General features: G+C 45.9%; 1 protein-coding gene across 1 annotated transcript; it reads right to left on the bottom strand.

The window, feature by feature from the left end:
• Positions 1 to 1,343: 1,343 nt before the first annotated feature.
• On the bottom strand, positions 1,344 to 16,876 carry fev (FEV transcription factor, ETS family member). The gene is made up of 3 exons (XM_070874356.1): positions 16,801 to 16,876; positions 14,591 to 14,665; positions 1,344 to 1,885 (listed from the first exon to the last, which is right to left on the bottom strand). The coding sequence occupies exons 1-3, from the start codon at positions 16,874 to 16,876 to the stop codon at positions 1,344 to 1,346; spliced, it is 693 nt and encodes a 230-aa protein (XP_070730457.1).
• Positions 16,877 to 21,352: the final 4,476 nt, after the last annotated feature.

Genomic DNA, 21,352 nt, shown 5'->3' with positions numbered 1-21,352 from the left:
CTCTGAATTAGCAGCGCTTGACAGATCTGTCATTTGGATCATTCATTTTTTTTGCTATGCAATTCCGAACAGCAACGTTTCGGTCAGATTTCAAAGCCTTGGAGAGGGTGCAGAGGAGATTTTTCAAGCTGGTACCAGGAATGAGGGATTTCAGTTATAGAAACATAGAAACATAAAAACTAGGTGTAGGAGTAGGCCATTCGGCCCTTTGAGCCTGCACCACCATTCAATATGATCATGGCTGATCATGCAACTTCAGTACCCCATTCCTGCTTTCTCTCCATACCCCCTGATCCCTTTAGCCGTAAGGGCTACATCTTAACTCCCTTTTGAATATATCCAACGAACTGGCCTGAACAACTTTCTGCGGTAGAGAATTCCACAGGTTCACCACTCTCTGGGTGAAAAAGTTTCTCCTCATCTCGGTCCTAAATGGCTTACCCCTTATCCTTAGACTGTGACCCCTGGTTCTGGACTTCCCCAACATCGGGAACATTCTTCCTGCATCTAACCTGCCCAATCCCGTCAGAATTTTATATGTTTCTATGAGATCCCCTCTCATCCTTCTAAATTCCAGTGAGTATGTGGAGAGACTGGAGGAGCTGGGGGTCATTCTCGTGAGAGCAGAGAAGGTTAGAGGGAGATTTAATAGAGCTGTTCAAAATCATGAGGGGTTGTGATCGAGTAAATAAGACAAAATTGTTTCCAGTGGCAGGAGGGTCGGTAACCAGAGGGCACAGATTTAAGGCAATCGGCAAAAGAACCAGACGGGGCGGTGAGGAGAATTGGCTTTTTTTTTTGCACAGTCAATTGTTGTGATCTGGAGCGCGCTGCCTGAAAGGGCGGTGGAAGCAGATTCAGTAGTAACTTTCAAAAGGGAATTGGATATGTAGATAAAGGGGAAAATGTTTACAGGTCTATGGGGTAAGAGCAGGAGAGAGTGGGACTAACTGGATCGCTCTACCAAAGAGCCTCACAGGCACGATGGCCTCCTTCTGTGCTGTATCATTCTATGATTCTGATGTCGGCTCAGAACAGTAAAGCCGAATGCACCAATTGCCAAATGGTCACGACACCGGCTGGAGAAATTTAGGAGGCAGCAGTGTAAGGGTTAAGCTCGTGCTGCTGCTCTGGCGCGTTGAGCGTTTTCAGCTTTTGCAAGCCATTTCATCGGTGGCGATGCAAAGTCCTTTTATTTTTTTTTTTGTTTTTGCAGTCGAAATTTGATCAGGATTAACAGCTCTGGTGCAAAATAGAGGGTGTGGGGACGGGGTGGGGGATGGGTGGTGGGGACGGGGTGGGGAGGAGGGTAGCTTTGCAGAGCCAGTGACGAAGTATCAAGTTCAGTGATAGTGGTTGTTGAGGTTGTTGATGCTGGCGATGTTGCCGATGGTGCCGAGGTGGGTGCCGGCCACCGGGCCGAAGTGGGCGGGGGGCTGCAGACCGTGAGCCGGGTAGAGGGCGGGGGTGGAGCCCGGCCAGTAGGAGAAGCCCGAGGGGGAGACGTTGGAGGCCACCAGGTTGAGCTTGGGGATGCCGGCGAAGGGGATGTGAGCCAGGTTGCTCTGGAACTTGTACAGGGCGTGCTCGGTGGTGGAGGGGGTCTGGCAGACCTGGGCCAGCCCGTGGAAGTCGAACTTGTAGGCGTAGCGCTTGCCGTGGACCTTGGTCATGATGTTCTTGTCGTAGTAGTAGCGCAGCGCCCGGCTCAGCTTGTCGTAGTTCATGTTGGGCTTGCTCTTACGCTCGCCCCAGCGTCGGGCCACCTCGTCCGGGTCCGTCAGCTTGAACTCGCCGTTGGTCCCTTCCCAGGCGATGCAGTTCACGTTGCAGCTGTCAGACAGCAGCTCCAAGAGGAACTGCCACAGCTGAATCTGTCCGCTGCCTGCGTGGGCAAATTAACTTCGTTAACCAAGGGCAAACTTACACTTTCGACAAGCACCTGCCATTCCCTCCGGATGTCCAAAAGCGCTTCGCAGCCAATCACACAAATTTTACAGCACGGAAGGAGGCCATTTCGGCCCATCGTGTCCGCGCCGGCCGACCAAGAGCTATCCAGCCCAATCCCACTTCCCAGCTCTTGTCCGTAGCCCTGTAGGTTACGGCACTTCAAGTGCACATCCATATACTTTTTGAATTATGAGGGTTTCTGCCTCTACCACCCTTTCGGGCAGTGAGTTCCAGACCCCCTACCACTCTCTGGGTGAAAAGAAATTCCCCTCAAATCCACTCTAAACTTCAACAAAAACTTTAACATATAGTACCTTTAATGTAGTAAAAGGTCCCAAGGCACTTCACAGCCATGTTATAAGTCAAAACTGGAGTACTGCGTACAGTTTTGGCCTCCATATTTAAGGAAGGATATACTTGCATTGGAGGCTGTTCACGAGGTTGATTCCGGAGATGAGGGGGGTTGACTTATGAAGATAGGTTGAGTAGGTTGGGACGAGACTCATTGAAGTTCAGAAGAATGAGAGGTGATCTTATTGAAACTTATAAGATAATGAGGGGGCTCGACAAGATGGATGCAGAGAGGATATTTCCATTCATAGGGGAAACTAAAACTAGGGGACATAGTCTCAGGATAAGGGGCCGCCCATTTAAAACTGAGATGAGGAGACATTTCTTCTCTCAGAGGGTTGTAAATCTGTGGAATTCTCTGCCCCAGAGAGCTGTGGAGGCTGGGTCATTGAATATAGTTAAGGCACAGATAGACAGATTTTCAGCGATAAGGGAGTAAAGGGTTATGGGGAGTGGGCAGGGAAGTGGAGCTGAGTCCATGATCAGATCAGCCATGATCTTATTGAATGGTAGAGCAGGCTCGAGGGGCCAAATGGCCGACTCCTGCTCCTATTTCTTATGCTCTTATGTAAAACAAATAAATTTGACACCGAGTCACAGAAGAAGAAATTAGGGCAGATGACCAAAAGTTGGTCAAAGAGGTAGGTTTTAAGAAGCCTCTCAAAGGAGGAAAGAGCGGTAGAGAGGTGGAGAGGTTTAGGGAGGGAGTTCCAGACCTTAGGGCCTAGGCAACAGAAGGCATGGTCACCGATGGGTGAGTGATTATAATGAGCGATGGGCAAGAGGGCAATATTTGAGGAACGCAGATATCTCGGGGGGTTGTGAGGCTGAAGGAGATTACAGAGATAGGGAGGGGCAAGGCCATGGAGGAGTTTGTAAACAAGGATGTGAATTTTGAAATTGAGGCATTGCTTAATTAATTATTCAAGGGTATGTGACATTTTGAAAGGATAGGCAGAAAGGAAAAGGAGGTGGGGTCGCTCTGTTAATAAAGGATGAGATCAGTGCAGTAGTGAGAAATGATATTGGCTCAGAAGATCAAGATGTTGAATCAGCTTGGGTGGAGATAAGAAATAATAAGGGAAAAAAGACACTGATGGGCATAGTCTATAGGTCCCCTAACAGTAGCTACACTGTAGGACAGATAAAAAAATCAAGAAATAACGGAGGCTTGTAAGAAAGGTACGGCAATAATCATAGATGATTTTAATCTTCATATTGATTGGGCAAATCAAATTGGCAAAGGTAGCCATGAGGAAGAGTTAAAAGAGTGTATTCGGGATGGTTTCTTAGAATGTGTAATGTGTAATGGGACTGGATTAATTAATAATCGCATAGTAAAGGATCCTCTTGGGAAGAGTGATCATAGCATGGTAGAATTTCAAATTCACCTTGAAGGTGAGAAAGCTAGGTCTCAAACTGGTGTCCTGAACTTAAATAAAGGCAATTACAAAGGGATGAAGGTAGAGTTGGCGAAAGTGGACTGGGAAAATAAATTAAAGGGTAAGACGGTAGATGAGCAGTGGCAAACATTTAAGGAGATATTTCATAACTCTCAGCAAACATATATTCCAGTGAGAAAGAAAGACTCTAAGGGAAGGATGAACCATCCATGGCTAACTAATGAAGTAAACTATGATATCAAATTGAAAACAAAAGCATACAATGTTGCGATGAATAGTGGAAGGCCAGGGGATCGGGACATTTTTAGAAACCAGCAAAGCATGACTAAAAAAAAATAAAGAGAGAGAAGATAGTTTATGAGAGTAAATTAGCAAGAAATATAAAAACAGACAGTAAGAGCTTCTACAGGTATATAAAAAGGAAGAGAGTAGCTAAAGTAAACATTGCTCCCCTAGAGGATGAGACTGGGAAATTAATAATGGCAAACAGGGAAATAGCAGAGACTTTGAACAAATATTTTGTATTGGTCTTCACGGTAGAAGCCTCGGTTTAACATCTCATCCGAAATATGGCACCTCCGACAGTGCGGCACTCCCTCAGTACTGCACTGGAGAGTCAGGTTAGATTGTTTGTGCTCAAGTCCCTGGAGTGTGGCTTCATTCTGCAACCTTCTGACTCAGGTGCTACCCACTGAGCCACAGCTGAGGGATAAATTAGCTTAGTTAAAAAGGAACAATTGCATTTCTATAACGCCTTTCATGCCCTCAGGACACCCCAAAGCACTTCACAGTCAATGAAACACTTTTGTTTTTGAAGTGTAGTCACTTGTTGTAATGCGGGAAACGCGGCAGCCAATTTACGCACAGCAAGCTCCCACAAACAGCAGTGAGATAATGACCAGATAATCTGCTTTTTTTTTTAGTGATATCAGTTGAGGGCCAAATCCCCTGCAAAATAGTGCCATGGGATTGTTTACATCCACCTGAGAGGGCAAACATGGCTTTCATTTGAAAGACAGCACTTCTGACAGAGCAGCACTCCCTCAGTACTACACTGGGACTCTCAGCTTGGATTTTGTGTTCAAGTCTCTGGAGTGGGACTTAAACCCACAACTTTCTGACTTAGAGGCAGGAGAGTGCTACCTACTGAGCCGCGGCTGACACAGTTAAATTAGTGATTAACCTTTATCAATGTCGCAAATCCCTCTTCCAAAGCTTGTGACCTCCCCACCCCACTCCACATCCCCTCCTCCCCACCCTCAATGGCTCAGTGGTTTAAAGTGCAATCCAATGTTGTACTGGGCCATAGAGACCAGTACAGTACACCAGATCATTGTCTGGTCTGCTCTGGGTTACATCATTTCAGTTGGCCTCAGTTTCCATAGGGTAAGGTGTAAATATATTACTTTTGCAGGAGAAAAAGAGATAGAAAGAGAGCGAGATAGAAAGAGAGCGAGATAGAACGAGAGCAAGAGAGAAGGAGAGAGAGAAAGAGAGAGAGAAAGATAGAATGAAAGAAAGAAATCTTTGCATTCTACAGTATGTTAGTATGAAGTAATTATCTGCACAAACATTTTTGTGTCCTTCTGCGCATGAGCGCTGTCGGCCATGCCCATTCTGCGCCTGCACACTTGGACGGAGGGAAAATGTCAGAGACTTGCGGGGGAGAGAAGGCTAGAAACTTGGGTTGGGGAGAGGAGGTCAGGAACTTGGGTGGTGTGGTGGGAGATGGTCTTAACCCATAAGAGTGAGCGCTGTCAGTTCCGAGGAGTCGGCAGTCAGAATGGCTCGAATTACACTTTGCAAAGAGAAACTGCTGGTTCTGTCTTGTCCTGAAAGGGGACCAATCAGCAATCAGGGCTTGTCATCAAGGGGGCCCAATCAGAGCTTTAGGTGTTGCCAATTGACACATCCGTGTTATTATGGCAACACATCTCATAGTGTTTCACATACAATTAATTACTTTGAAGTACTGTAAATTGCAAAGGATAATCAGTACCATGACAACAACAACACCTTGTATTTATATAGCAACTTTAACATAGTAAAATATCCCAAGGTGCTTCACAGGAGTGTTTTAAGACAAAACAAATAAATTTAACACCAAGCCATATAAGAAGAAATTGCAGCAGATGACCAAAAGCTTAGTCAAAGAGGTAGGTTTTAAGGAGCGTCTTAAAGGAGGAAAAAGAGGTAGAGAGGCGGAGAGGTTTAGGGAGGGAGTTCCAGAGCTTGGGGCCCAGGCAGCTGAAGGCACGGCCACCAATGGTTGAGCGATTATAATCAGGGATGCTCAAGAGGGCAGAATTAGAGGAGCGCAGACATCACGGGGAAGTTGTGGGACTGGAGGAGATTACAGAGATAGGGAGGGGTGAGGCCATGGAGGGATTTGTAAACAAGGATGAAAAACCGGGGTAGTGATGGGGAAAGCATTAGATTTTGCATGTTTTACACAATCAGCTGATTTAAAGGAGCAGGACGCATTAAAAATATACATATATACTATTGTTAACAATGAGAAACTTTCCACTGAAGAACTAAAAAGGAGATTCTCGGTAGCGTACAAAAAATAGGTTGTTGAGTCTCTGAGTCACTCTGAATCTTGGTCATCTTGGGACTATATTGAGGACACGGCAGTTATATGTTTCAGACATCTCCCCATTGTGACCCCCAGCACCCCACCCCCCGCACACACACCCATATCTAGCATCCTGATCTTTTTACCACGACACTGATTTGAACAGCAATGAATTTAGAAAGGGATAAAGGTCCATTGTCACATCTCTGACTGCTCCTCGCCCCAAAGGTCACACAAGGGTCATGGTGGCCAAACATCGCCCCAACATCCCTGACCCCCATTTCCATGGCTCTGCATTGCAACCCAATAGATTTAGATGTAATAATAGATAGATGACTCATTGTCACATCTATGGCAATGACAACAACTTGCGTTTATCTAGCGCTTTCAGCATAGTAATAATGTCCCAAGGCACTTCACAGGAGCGTTATCAGATAAAATCTGACACTGAGCCACATAAGGAGATATTTGGACCTGTGACCAAAAGCTTGGTCAAAGACGTTAGGTTTAAGGATCATCTTAAAGGAGGAGAGAGGGGAGGATGTTTAGGGATGGAATTCCAGAGCTGAGTGCCCAGGGAGCTAAAGGCACGGCTGTTAATTGGTGGAGCGATGAAAATCAGAAATGTGCAAGAGGCCAGAATTGGAGGAGCGCCGAGATCTCAGAGGGTTGGAGGGGTAGGGGAGGTTACAGAGATAGAGATGGGGGCGAGGCGACACCATGGGTCATAGTGGGTCCCACCTGAAACTGTTTGAAATAGTTCTTGAACTGAGAGACCAGAGGGTGCCACAAGACAGTGCTGTGTTTCTCCAGCGAATGGCCAGAATTGTCCAAAGAGAGTACTTGGCGCAGTGTGGCAAGCACCTCCCTAAACCCTACTCTCCCCTGGTACCCATATTTAATATAAGCTCCGCTCTCGGCCTCATGTGAATCAAATAGATTTTGAAATATAATCCACCTCGGAAGGATGGAAGGCTGAATAAACAACAACAACTTGTATTTATATAGCGCCTTTAACATAGTAAAACGAGCCAAAGAGCTTCACAGGAGTGTTTTAAACACAATTTGACACCGAGCCACATGAGGAGAAATTAGGGCAGATGACCGAAAACTTGGTCAAAGAGGTAGATTTTAAAGAGCGTCTTAAAGGATGAAAGTGATGGAGAGAGGAGAGGTTTAGGGAGGGAGTTCCAGAGCTTAGAGCATAGGCAACCGAAGGCACGGCCCCTGATGTTGGAGCAATTATAATCAGCAATGCTCAAGAGCACAGATATCTTGTTGTAGAGCTGGAGGAGATTACAGGGATAGAGAGGGTCGAGGCCATGGAGGGATTTGAAAATAAGGATGAGAATTTTGAAACCGAGGCGTTGCTTAACCGAGAGCCAATGTAGGTCGGCGAGCGCGGGGGGTGATGGGTGATCGGAACTTGGTGCGAGTTAGGACACGGGCAGCTGAGTTTTGGATGACCTCAAATTTAAATAGAAAGTCTGTGCGTGTGAGAGAGAAATAAAAAAATATAAAAGCATTCATAGAGTCATAGCAACCTACAGCACAGAAAGTGGCCTTTTGGCCCGTCGGGCCTGTGCCGGCTCTTTGAAAGAGCAGTTGTGGTTAGTCCCATAGCCCCGCTTTTTATCCATAACCCTGTAGGTTCCTCATGTTCAAGTACGTGTCTGACTCCCTTTTAAAATTATTTCTGGAATCAGTTTCCACCACCTTTTCAGGTAGAGCATTCCAGATCCCGGCAACTCCGAGGGAAAAGCAATTCTCCTCATCTCCCCACTCGATGTTTTTAAATCTCTGACCTCTGGTTATCGACCCACTCACCAGAGTTTTTTCTCTATCTACGCTAGCGAAACCTCTCATCATCTTGAAAACCTCAATTAGGTCACTTCTTCACTTTGAAGGTATGAGGCGTGAATTGGCTAGGATAGATTGGCGAATGATACTTAGGGGGTTGACTGTGGATGGGCAATGGCAGACATTTAGAGACCGCATGGATGAAGTACAACAATTGTACATTCCTGTCTGGCGTAAAAATAAAAAGGGGAAGGTGGCTCAACCGTGGCTATCTAGGGAAATCAGGGATAGTATTAAAGCCAAGGAAGTGGCATACAAATTGGCCAGAAATAGCAGCGAACCTGGGGACTGGGAGAAATTTAGAACTCAGCAGAGGAGGACAAAGGGTTTGATTAGGACAGGGAAAATGGAGTACGAGAAGAAGCTTGCAGGGAACATTAAGGCGGATTGCAAAAGTTTCTATAGGTATGTAAAGAGAAAAAGGTTGGTGAAGACAAACGTAGGTCCCCTGCAGTCAGAATCAGGGGAAGTCATAACGGGGAACAAAGAAATGGCGGATCAATTGAACAAGTACTTTGGTTCGGTATTCACTAAGGAGGATACAAACAACCTTCCGGATATAAAAGGGGTCAGAGGGTCTAGTAAGGAAGAGGAACTGAGGGAAATCTTTATTAGTCGGGAAATTGTGTTGGGGAAATTGATGGGATTGAAGGCCGATAAATCCCCAGGGCCTGATGGCCTGCATCCTAGAGTACTTAAGGAGGTGGCCTTGGAAATAGCGGATGCATTGACAGTCATTTTCCAACATTCCATTGACTCTGGATCAGTTCCTATGGAGTGGAGGGTAGCCAATGTAACCCCACTTTTTAAAAAAGGAGGGAGAGAGAAAACAGGGAATTATAGACCGGTCAGCCTGACCTCAGTAGTGGGTAAAATGATGGAATCAATTATTAAGGATGTCATAGCAGTGCATCTGGAAAATGGTGACATGATAGGTCGAAGTCAGCATGGATTTGTGAAAGGGAAATCATGCTTGACAAATCTTCTGGAATTTTTTGAGGATGTTTCCAGTAAAGTGGACAAAGGAGAACCAGTTGATGTGGTATATTTGGACTTTCAGAAGGCTTTCGACAAGGTCCCACACAAGAGATTAATGTGCAAAGTTAAAGCACATGGGATTGGGGGTAGTGTGCTGACGTGGATTGAGAACTGGTTGTCAGACAGGAAGCAAAGAGTAGGAGTAAACGGGTACTTTTCAGAATGGCAGGCAGTGACTAGTGGAGTGCCGCAAGGTTCTGTGCTGGGGCCCCAGCTGTTTACATTGTACATTAATGATTTAGACGAGGGGATTAAATGCAGTATCTCCAAATTTGCGGATGATACTAAGTTGGGTGGCAGTGTGAGCTGCGAGGAGGATGCTATTAGGCTGCAGAGTGACTTGGATAGGTTAGGTGAGTGGGCAAATGCATGGCAGATGAAGTATAATGTGGATAAATGTGAGGTTATCCACTTTGGTGGTAAAAACAGAGAGACAGACTATTATCTGAATGGTGACAGATTAGGAAAAGGGAAGGTGCAACGAGACCTGGGTGTCATGGTACATCAGTCATTGAAGGTTGGCATGCAGGTACAGCAGGCGGTTAAGAAAGCAAATGGCATGTTGGCCTTCATAGCGAGGGGATTTGAATACAGGGGCAGGGAGGTGTTGCTACAGTTGTACAGGGCCTTGGTGAGGCCACACCTGGAGTATTGTGTACAGTTTTGGTCTCCTAACTTGAGGAAGGACATTCTTGCTATTGAGGGAGTGCAGCGAAGGTTCACCAGACTGATTCCCGGGATGGCGGGACTGACCTATCAAGAAAGATTGGATCAATTGGGCTTGTATTCACTGGAGTTCAGAAGAATGAGAGGGGACCTCATAGAAACGTTTAAAATTCTGACGGGTTTAGACAGGTTAGATGCAGAAAGAATGTTCCCAATGTTGGGGAGGTCCAGAACCAGGGGTCACAGTCTGAGGATAAGGGGTAAGCCATTTAGGACCGAGATGAGGAGAAACTTCTTCACCCAGAGAGTGGTGAACCTGTGGAATTCTCTACCACAGAAAGTAGTTGAGGCCAATTCACTAAATATATTCAAAAGGGAGTTAGATGAAGTCCTTACTACTCGGGGGATCAAGGGTTATGGCGAGAAAGCAGGAAGGGGGTACTGAAGTTTCATGTTCAGCCATGAACTCATTGAATGGCGGTGCAGGCTAGAAGGGCTGAATGGCCTGCTCCTGCACCTATTTTCTATGTTTCTATCTATGTTTCACCTTCTCTGTTCCAAGGAGAACAGTCCTAACTTTCCCACTCTCCACTTATGATGGAAATCCCTCATCCCTGGTAACATCCTGGTAAACCTCCTACATAAGAACATAAGAACATAAGAAATAGGAGCAGGAGTAGGCCATATGGCCCCTCGAGCCTGCTCTGCCATTTAATATGATCATGGATGATCTGATCATGGACTCAGGTCCACTTCCCCGCCCGCTCCCCATAATCCCTTATCCCCTTATCGGTTAAGAAACTGTCTATTTCTGTTTTGAATTTATTCAATGTCCCAGTATCCACAGCTCTCTGAGGCAGTAACTTCCACAGAATTACAACCCTCCTCTTTACCCTTTCTAATGCCTTTACATCTTTCCTGAAACGAGGTGCCCAGAATTGTCCAGCATGAAAGATTATATTATTTACCTGTTTTAGCTTTGGAAAGTGTCCAAGTTAGAAATACTCCATAAACTATTGATCTGAGAGAGAACCATGCACACACATATCTAATTTTTCTGATAAAAATGTCAAAATTGGCTCCGAGGGTTATTGTCAGTATTATGATTGCCAAATATTTGATAGATTGTATTTCCACATCTTAATTTCATTTCTTTTAAAGTGAGTTAATTTTATAAGGAAACAGAAAACTTCAAATTATCACCTGATTATCAACCGTGCGTTGTTGATAGTTAAAAAATTTTAACATTTTAATCACTGATACCTGTTAGACAGAGAGACAACACATAAATGAATGCAGATAAAGGGAATGGGTCAGGCAGACAGAAACAGAGAGACACACACAGATACACTTCCAAGAACCAAGAACAAAACACCAAATGTAATCTTTATTGTGATTTCTTATAAGCCAGTGGTGTGGGACCTGGAAACTCCTCCCACTCCATAGGGCAGTCAGGTCCATAGTCTCCCCACTGCTGACAGACACCAGTGACAGAAATCCTACATTCCACCCATCCTCAGATTCACCCTCCATAGTGATGCCAAACCAAAGGCTCTTTGTCATTGCTGCCAAACCCCAGCAGCCCCGCCGTAGTGCTGCTAAACCGTCGGACCAACAGCCACCATTTCGGACCAAAGTCCTGATCCATCCCCAGGTGCTTCCAAAACCCAGAAAAAAATCAAAGAGTAAGTTATTATTTAAATGGAGTAAGATTGCAAAGTGCTGCAGTACAGTGGGACCTGGGGTTACTTGTGCATGAAACACAAAAGGATAGTATGCAGGTCCAGCAAGTGATCAGGAAGGCCAATGGTATCTTGGCCTTTATTGCAAAGGGGATGGAGTATAAAAGTAGGGAAGTCTTACTACAGTTTTTTAAGGTATTGGTGAGGCCACACCTGGAATACTGCGTGCCGTTTTCGTTTCCATATTTATGAAAGGATATACTTGCTTTGGAGGCAGTTCAGAGAAGGTTCACTAGGCTGATTCCGGGGACGAGGGAGTTGATTATGAGGAAAGGTTGAGTAGGTTGGGCCTCTACTCATTGGAATTCAGAAGAATGAGAGGTGATCTTATCGAAACGTATAAGATTATGAGGGGGCTTGACAAGAGAATGTTTCCACTGATGGGCGAGACTAGAACCAGAGGGCATGATCTTAGAATAAGAGGCCCCCGTTTAAAACAGAGATGAGGAGAAACTTCTTCTCTCAGAAGGTTGTAAATCCGTGGAATTCGCTGCCTCAGAGAGCTGTGGGAGCTGGGACATTGAATAAATTTAAGACAGAAATAGACAGTTTCTTAAACGATAAGGGGATAAGGGGTTATGGGGAGCTGAGTCCATGGTCAGATCAGCCATGGTCATATTAAATGGCGGAGCAGGCTCCAGGAGTATGGCCTACTCCTGCTCCTATTTCTTATGTTCTTATGTTCTTATGTAACCATCCCTCCACTATTCCTGTTAACCTTAGATAACACTATCCCTCCCGATGATTCTCCTGGTAACCCTTATTAATCCTAACTCTACTGGTAACTGCTCTGGCTAACCTTAACTAGCCCTATCCCTACTGGTATCTGTTCCTGGTAACCCTATTAAACCTAACGCAAATGCTGACTGTTCTGACTAATCTTGACTAACCCTATCCTTAATGGTAGCTGTTGCTGCTAACCTTAACTAACATTATCATAAGAAACATAAGAACATAAGAAATAGGGGGCCCCTCAAGCCTGCTCCGCCATTCAATAAGATCATTGCTGATCCGATCATGGACTCAACTCCACTTCCCTGCCCACTCCCCATAACCCTTTACTCCCTTATCACTCAAAAATCTGTTTATATCTCCGTCATAAATATATTCAATGACCCAGTCTCCACAGCTCTCTGGGGCAGAGAATTCCACAGATTTACAACCCTCTGAGAGAAGAAATTTCTCCTCATCTCAGGTATAAATGGACAGCCCCTTATTCTGAGACTATGTCCCCTAGTTTTAGTTTCCCCTATGAGTGGAAAAATCCTCTCTGCATCAACCTTGTCGAGCCCCCTAATTTTCTTATATGTTTCGATAAGATCCCCTCTCATTCTTCTGAACTCGAATGTGTAGAGGCCCAACCTACTCAACCTATCTTCAACCCACTAATCTCTGGAATCCACCTAATGAACCTCCTCTGAACTGCCTCCAATGCAAGTGTATCCTTCCTTAAATACGGAGACCAAAACTGTACACAGTACTTTATTGTTCCTGCTAACCTTAACTAACCCTATCAATGGTTCTGACGAAGGGTCACCGACCTGAAACGTTTACTCTGTTTCTCTCCACAAACGCTGCCTGACTTGTGCTGAGATTTCCAGCACTTTTTGTTTTTATTTCAGATTGCAGCATCTGCAGTATTTTGCTTTTCTATCCTTAATTGTGACTGCTCTTGCTAACCTTAACTAACCCTAACCCTAATTGTGACTGCTCCTGCTAACCGTAACTTACCTCATCATCATAGGCAGTCCCTCGGAATCGAGGAAAACTTGCTTCCACTCTTAAAATGAGTCCTTATGTGGCTGAACAGTCCAAAATGAGAGCCACAGTCCCTCTGACAGGTGGGACAGATCGTCGTTAAGGGTAAGGGCGGGTGGGACTGGTTTGCCGCACGCTCTTTCCGCTGCCTGCGCTTGATTTCTGTACGCTCTCGGTGATGAGACTCGAGGTGCTCAGCGCCCTCCCGGATGCACTTCCTCCACTTAGGCCAGGGACTCTCAGGTGTCGGTGGGGATGTTGCACTTTATCAGGGAGGCTTTGAGGGTGTCCTTGAAACGTTTCCTCTGCCCACTTTGGGCCCATCTGCCCTGTAGGAGTTCTGAGTAAAACGCTTGCTTTGGCAGTCTCGTGTCAGGCATGCGGACAATGTGGCCTGCCCAGCGGAGCTGGTCAAGTGTGGTCAGTGCTTCAATGCTGGGGATGTTGGCCGAACATTGAACCCTAACCCTAATGGTGACTGCTCCTGCTAACCTTAACTAACCCGAACGGTGACTGTTCTTGCTAACCTTAACTAACCCTAACCCTAATGGTGACTGCTCCTGCTAACCTTAACTAACCCTAACCCTAACGGTGACTGCTCCTGCTAACCTTAACTAACCCTAACCCTAACGGTGACTGCTCCTGCTAACCTTAACTAACCCTAACGGTGACTGTTCTTGCTAACCTTAACTAACCCTAACCCTAACGGTGACTGCTCCTGCTAACCTTAACTAACCCTAACCCTAACGGTGACTGCTCCTGCTAACCTTAACTAACCCTAACCCTAACGGTGACTGCTCCTGCTAACCTTAACTAACCCTAACCCTAACGGTGACTGCTCCTGCTAACCTTAACTAACCCTAACCCTAATGGTGACTGCTCCTGCTAACCTTAACTAACCCTAACCCTAATGGTGACTGCTCCTGCTAACCTTAACTAACCCTAACCCTAACGGTGACTGCTCCTGCTAACCTTAACTAACCCTAACCCTAACAGTGACTGCTCCTGTTAACCTTAACTAACCCTAACCCTAATGGTGACTGCTCCTGCTAACCTTAACTAACCCTAACGGTGACTGCTCCTGTTAACCCTACCCTGGTTTCTAACCACACTAACCCTCACCCCGGTGACCAGGCTACGCTGAGTGAGGAGTGAGTCGGATACTGCCCAGGAGCAGAGCCGCGAACACACACGCGTGTTTTCCATCGATGTCCCAGCCCCTCTCGGTCCCCAACAATCCTTACCTTTCTGTACTCCGGGATTTAGCGCGCCCCAGGTCCCGTGTTTCCCATCCTTCAGGAGATTGTCGTGTGTTGTATCTGGGAGAGAAATAGGAGCTCGTGAAATATGCACCACAAATAAAAATCTCAAAACCCTGAAAATATTATGCGCAACTCGGATGTTCAATAATAATGTCCCACAATCTCCTCCTTAAAATTTGGGGAATGCTGCTAAAATATAAAATGCAGTTCGGCATTCCACGAATGTACAGCAAAGGCTGGACTGTGTGTGTGTGTCTCTCTCTCACACACACACCGATAGTTTCCTGACTTTCTCACTCTCAGCTTTGCCTTTCCCGAATCCAGGAAACACGTTCAGGAAAAGACGGCAAACTCACTTCCGACATCAGAAGCCTTTTTCTTTATAAAACGGCTGAAGCGAAAGCGAGAGAGGGAGAGAGTGAAATCGATTTCAAAGGAAAGACGCGTGGAGGGCTTGGCAGAGAAGAAAGGTAGAGAGAAAGCACTGGCTCAAGAGAGGCAGAGAGTATTTCAGACAGAAAAGGGAGACCGAAAGTTAAAGGCAGCAAAGGAGAGGGGGAAAGAGAGAGCTCAGCACAGCGAAGGAGGTAGGAGATTGGGTGTCAGGACCAGAGACAGCGAAAATGTGAGCGATTGGACTGGTGACTAGTGAGGGGGAGAGAGAGGACAGCAGGACCAGAAATAGTGAAGAGGAGAGAAATATGACTAGAAACAGTTAAAGAACGAGAGAGAGAGAATTCGAGATAGGCAAGCAAAGAAAAATAGGTTTAGAGATATTGAGGGAGATAGGATATAGACAGGAAGATAAATGACAGAGGACATCAGAGGAGCGAGAGATAGGACCAGAGTCAGCAAAGGAGAGATATGACTGGAGAGGGGCATAGAGAGAACTGGAGACAGCTAAAGAGAGAGCGAAATAAGACTACAGACAGAAAAGAGAGATCGGACCACGGACAGAGAGAGAAAGGAAGGGAGAGGAGAATTAGAGGCAGTGAAGAAGAGGAAACAACTGGGCACAGGGGAAGGTGAAACTAGACACACTGAAGGAGAGAGAAGACGATAGAGAGAGGAGAGATTTTGAGGCGAGGAAGTGGAGACAGAGGAAAGAGACAGTGAGAGGGAAGGAGCGAGAGGGTTGGAGACAGAACCGGAGAGAAAGAGAGATTTAGAGAGAGGGAAAGTGAGAAGGAAAGTTAGAGACAGAGAGCTAGAGAGAGGGACGGAGATAGTTAGAGAGAGGGAAAGTGAAGGAGATCGAGAGGGAAATGGAGAGTTAGAGAGGGGGAAATGGTTAGAGAGAGGGAAATGGTTAGAGGGAGGGAAAGGGAGGAAATAGAGGGAGGGAAATGGAGAGTTAGAGGGAGTAAGAGAGAGGGAAGGAGCGAGTTACACAGGGAAAGAGAGAGTTAGAGGGAGGGAAAGGGAGAGTTGGAGGGAGGGAAGGAGATAGTTAGAGAAAGGGACAGAGAGAGTTAGAGAGAGGGAAAGAGAGAGTTAAGGAGAGTAAGAGAGAGGGAAGGAGCGAGTTAGACAGGGAAAGAGAGAGTTAGAGAGAGGGAAAGGAAGAGTTAGAGGGAGGGAAAGGAAGAGTTAGAGAGAGTAGGAGAGAGGGAAGGAGCGAGTTAGACAGGGAAAGAGAGAGTTAGAGAGAGGGAAAGGAAGAGTTAGAGGGAGGGAAAGGAAGAGTTAGAGAGAGTAGGAGAGAGGGAAGGAGCGAGTTAGACAGGGAAAGGGAGAGTTGGAGGGAGGGAAAGAGAGAGTTAGAGGGAGGGAAAGGAAGAGTTAGAGAGAATAGGAGAGAGGGAAGGAGCGAGTTAGACAGAGAAAGGGAGAGTTAGAGGGAGGGAAAGGGAGAGTAGGAGAGAGGGAAGGAGCGAGTTAGACAGAGGAAGGGAGAGTTAGAGGGAGGGAAAGGGAGAGTTAGAGAGAGGGACAGCGTTAGAGGGAGGGAAGGAGAGAGTTAGACAGAGGAAGGGAGAGTTAGAGGGAGGGAAAGGGAGAGTTAGAGAGAGGGACAGCGTTAGAGGGAGGGAAGGAGAGAGTTAGAGAGAGGGCCAGAGAGAGTTAGAGGGAGGTAAGGAGAGAGTTTGAGAGAGGGACAGAGAGAGCGAAAGGGAGAGTTAGAGGGAGGGAAAGGGAGAGTTAGAGGGAGGGAAAGGGAGAGTCAGGCAGGTAGGGAGGAGGTCTTGTACCTGGCAGGTACATGTTTAACATCAGATTATATCCGGCCGGGTTGAGAGGCGATCCACAGTTTGCAGCTTGTTTCATGGCGAGTCTGGGATCAAAAGCGGCTCCCAAACACCACCGGGAGGCTTTTAATAAATTAAAAACACTAGTGATTCACCCTCCCCTCCCGACCCGGTGTGAAATGTAAGGCTGCGAGAGAGTTGCGAGGCAACAGTCTGGATATCAGGAGTACAGAACAATGATCAGAGAGTAATTTCCTGAAAGATTGAGACTGGCTGGGTGGTTTAATTAAAAGCGCAATTTAACATTGTCACAGAGACGCGTCTCGGCAATAAAATCTGCAGCCCCGATCGCTGGGCTCCACCGAAGAATTAAACCCTTATCAAAAGTCCATCGCCTTTTAATAATTCTCTCGTTTGCAGCCGCGCTGATTTGCCCGGTTTCTATGAAGTGCTGAAGTGCCGGCTCTGGCTGGGCTGCATTTTCCGCTCCTGTAACTCTGCAAACAGATCCGCGCGTCCCAGCCGCCCCTCCCAATATTGACTCTATTCCGGGTGCCTGAACCTGGGAAAACAAACCAGGCACCGAAAGAGAAATGAACCAGAGGCGTGCTTTCTTGGTTTATAATTCCACATATATATTTCTAATCCTTAGCTGTTTGCAAGGACACTGGGGTGCAAAAAAAAAAGACTTGTATTTATATAGCGCCGTTCACCACCACCGGACGTCCCAAAGCGCTTTACAGCCAATTAAGTACATTTTATTTTGAAGGGCGGTTACTGTTATAAGGTAGGAAACGACAAAGTTGCGTAATTTGGGTCTCGGTTTACCGTCTCCTCCGAGAGACGGCACCGCCAACAGTGCAGCACTCCATTGCAGTGTCAGCCTAGATTTTTGTGCTCAAGTTCCTGGAGTGGGATAAACCCACAGCCTTCTGACTCAGAGAGGTACCTCTGACAGTGCAGCACTCGCTCAGCGCTGCACTATACTACAAGTGTCAGGCTAGATTTTGCGCTCAAGTTTCTGGAGTGGGACTTGAACCCACAACCTTCTGACTCAGAGGCAAGAGTGCTGCCCACTGAGCCATGGGTTGTATCCAGGAATTCCATGTAATGAAACTGGAATCTGATTTATATATAATCACTATAACCCTGTGACTTTGTTTATAGGGGGTAGATGCCTCCTTTTGCACCCCCCCCCCCCCCTTGGCCAGCCTCCCATCTTCTGCCCTCAGCTCATCCAAAAGTTAGCTGCCGCTATCCCATCATGGACCGCTCACCCATCACCCCTGTGCTCGCTGACCTACATCGGTTCCTGGTCCACAATGACTTCATTTTAAAATTCTCATCCTTGTTTTCAAATCCCTCCATGGCCTCGCCTCCCGCCCCCTCCTCCCTATCTCTGTAATCTCCTCCAGCCCCACAACCCTCCAGGGTCTCTGCACTCCTCCAATTCTGGCCTCTTCAGCATCCCTGATTTTAATCATTCCACCTTTGACGGCCGTGCCTTCAGCTGCCTGGGCCCTAGGCTCTGGAATTCCCTCCCTGTCTCTCTCTACCTCTCTCTCCTCCTTTAAGACGCTCTTTAAAACCTACCTCTTTGACCAAGCTTTTGTTTATCTACCTTGATATCTCCTCATGTGACTCAGTGTCAAATGTTATCTGATAATGCTCCTGTGAAGGATGTATTACTATGTTGAAGTTTTATATAAATGCAAGATGCTGTTGTTTTGTACCTTATAGTTAAGGCCAGTAGGGTCACGTTTTCAGGGAAGGAATGACAGAATTATATTCCCAAAAGCACCAGTAAAAATCTTGGAATGGCATGTAATTAAAAATAATATTTGAATGATTTGGTCAACCTAACCCTCTGATCCTAACTGTGGACATTCCACGCAATTGAACCAAAGTGGTCAGTTTATGCGATGGGACAGAAGTAAAAGTGGAAATTAGACACAATAATTAACATTGATCACATCGAACATTAAGGGTACGGTAAGCATAGTGGTTATGCTACTAGAATAGTAATCCAGAGGTCCTAGACTAATAATCCAGAGACAAGAGTTTAAATCCCACCTCGGCAGCTGGGGAATTTAAATTCAATTAATTAAATAAATCTGGAATTTTAATAAAGCTGGTATCAGTAATGGTGACCATGAAACTATCAGATTGTAGTAAAACCCCATCTGGTTCACTAATGTTCTTCAGGGAAGGAAATCTGCCGTCCTGAACTGGTCTGACCTACATGTGACTCCAGACCCACAGCTATTACCCTCTGAAATGGCAGCTCACCACCACCTTCTCAAGGGCAATTAGGGATGGGCAATAAATGCCGGCGATGCCCACATTAATGAATAAATAAAAAACACATTGATGGATCTGGCTAGTTACTGGAAATAATCATTAGAATATATCTATTTTTTAAATTCCTTCCTCTATTCCTGCTACATTAGAGCTTCAATTGTGAGGGTTAAATGGTGAGGACAGGTTGCATAATTAAATGCAAGTTACCCTTGTTATGGGAGAGAGAGAATCCTATTCAACTGCCCAGTTAAAATAATCCGATAGATGGATGGCGATGGCTGTAGTCTGTGGGTGGGTGTGCAATTGCGTATGAATTAACGACGATAAACGAATCGGCCGCCAGAAGAATTGATATTTTAGCCCAATGTTAAATCTGTGTAGCAGGTAATGTGGCCGAGAGATTCCGGAACACAGGGGTAACTTCAATCGACCGTTCTCGTGTTTAAACGAAAACCAATTGTCCTTTACTCCATGTTTATTGATACAATTTCCCCCTCTTTAAATCTTCGCACATTGTCGGCATTGCGGTTCCCCAGACTCTGCCAGGGTGGGTGTGATTCCCAGTTATTTCCTTCAGATTTCCACCTCTCGCCACGTTCCTTCTCCACCGTATTAAGTGTTCCCGTTGATCAAACGCTGGCTTAGCCTGGTGCTGTTAAACACCGCGCAGTGCTGAGATTTGTTTTTTTTTAAATATTTCCCCAAGCAATCAAATAAAACGAACATTGTCAAAGAGCTGACGGTGCGGTAAAAATAGTACCGATTGTGTTTTGAACGAATCCCATCGCTTCACTCGCCTCGCCCTCTTTTAAACATATTTCCTGAATTCTTGGCTTATTAAGGTCAGACTTTAAAAAAAATTTAACTTCTTGTCCATAACAAACAAATAGTCAACAATTGCCCATTCAAACAAAAGCGAGAGGAGCCATCTATCTATCGCTCTCTCTCCCGAGGAGAATTTCTATCAAAGCTGCAACGCGATGGGAGTTTTGGGGGCGAGGAACCCTTGGACAAGATCTTCCTTTAGAGGGCAGGGAGTGATTCTCCCTCGACATCTCCACATCTCCCTCCATCTCTTTATCCTTCTCTTTGTACCTCTGCAGGTTGCCTTTATTAGCCGAGACACGGAATACAAGAGCAGGGAGGTTATGCTAGAACTGCATTAAACACTGGTTAGGCCACAGCTAGAGCTGCTGTGTGCTGTTCTGGTCACCATATTACAGCAAAGATGTGATTGTACTAGAGAGGGTACAGGGGAGATTTTACGAGGATGTTGCCTGAACTGGAGAATTTTAACCATGAGGAAAGTTTGGATAGGCTGGGGTTGTTTTCCTTGAAACAGAGGAGGCTGAGGGGAGATTTAATTGAGGCGTATAAAATTATGTCCCTTACCCTCAACGATTATCTGTCCCACCTGTGACAGGGATTATGGTTCTCATATTGGACTTTTCAGCCACCTAAGAACTCATTTTAAGAGTGGAAGCAAATCTTCCTCGATTCTGAGGGACTGCCTATGATGATGATAAAATTATGAGGGGCTTGGATAGAGTGGATAGGAGCGACCTATTTCCCTTAACAATGGGGTCAATAACCTATTTTATAAGAATGTTGCCCGGACTGGAGAATTTTGGATATGAGGAAAGATTGGAGATGCTGGGTGTGTTTTCTTTGGAACAGAGGAGGCTGAGGGCAGGCCTGATTGAGGTGTATAAAATTATGAGGGGTCTAGATAGAGTGGATAGGAAGGACCCTTGGCAGAGGGGTCAACAAACAGGGGACATAGATTTAAAGTAATTGGGGGGAGGTTTAGAGGAGATATGAGGGGAAATTTCTTCACCCATGGGGGTCTGAAACTCACTGAAAGGGTGGTAGAGGCAGAAACCCTCACCACATTAAAAACATATTTGGATTGGCACTTAAAGTGCTGTAACCTACAGGGCTACAGTTCAAGAGCTGGAAAGTGGGATTAGGCTGGATAGCTTATAAATCAGCCGGTACAGACACGATGGGCCCAATAGTCTCCTTCCGTGCTGTAAACTTGTATGATCGCATCTCTCCGTAGGTGCAGAGCTCGTCAGTCATTTTTATTTTTATTTCCCCTCTACTCTGTAAATAAACCTGCCGCCACTGTTCCAATTTACAAACATGCTGTTTCCTTAATATCTCTTTTGTATTAAACTCAAATAATCCGGTTTGCACAGGGCAGAGTCAACGAGGGCAGCGGCACAATGCACAGGAAACGCGGCGCTTTATT

This window comes from Pristiophorus japonicus, chromosome 3 (assembly GCF_044704955.1).
Source record: "Pristiophorus japonicus isolate sPriJap1 chromosome 3, sPriJap1.hap1, whole genome shotgun sequence".
NCBI lineage: Eukaryota > Metazoa > Chordata > Chondrichthyes > Pristiophoridae > Pristiophorus > Pristiophorus japonicus.
Note: the sequence above shows the minus strand (reverse complement) of the source record. Positions and strands in the feature narration are given on the sequence as shown.

Excerpts from the sequence above, each read along its gene's own strand:
- fev (XM_070874356.1), bottom strand. The coding sequence starts at position 16,876 with ATGAAACAAGCTGCAAACTGTGGATCGCCTCTCAACCCGGCCGGATAT. Across the intron at positions 14,666-16,800 it reads GTTAAACATGTACCTGCCAG|ATACAACACACGACAATCTC; the intron begins GTACAAGACCTC and ends TTTCTCTCCCAG. Across the intron at positions 1,886-14,590 it reads AAATCCCGGAGTACAGAAAG|GCAGCGGACAGATTCAGCTG; the intron begins GTAAGGATTGTT and ends TTGCCCACGCAG.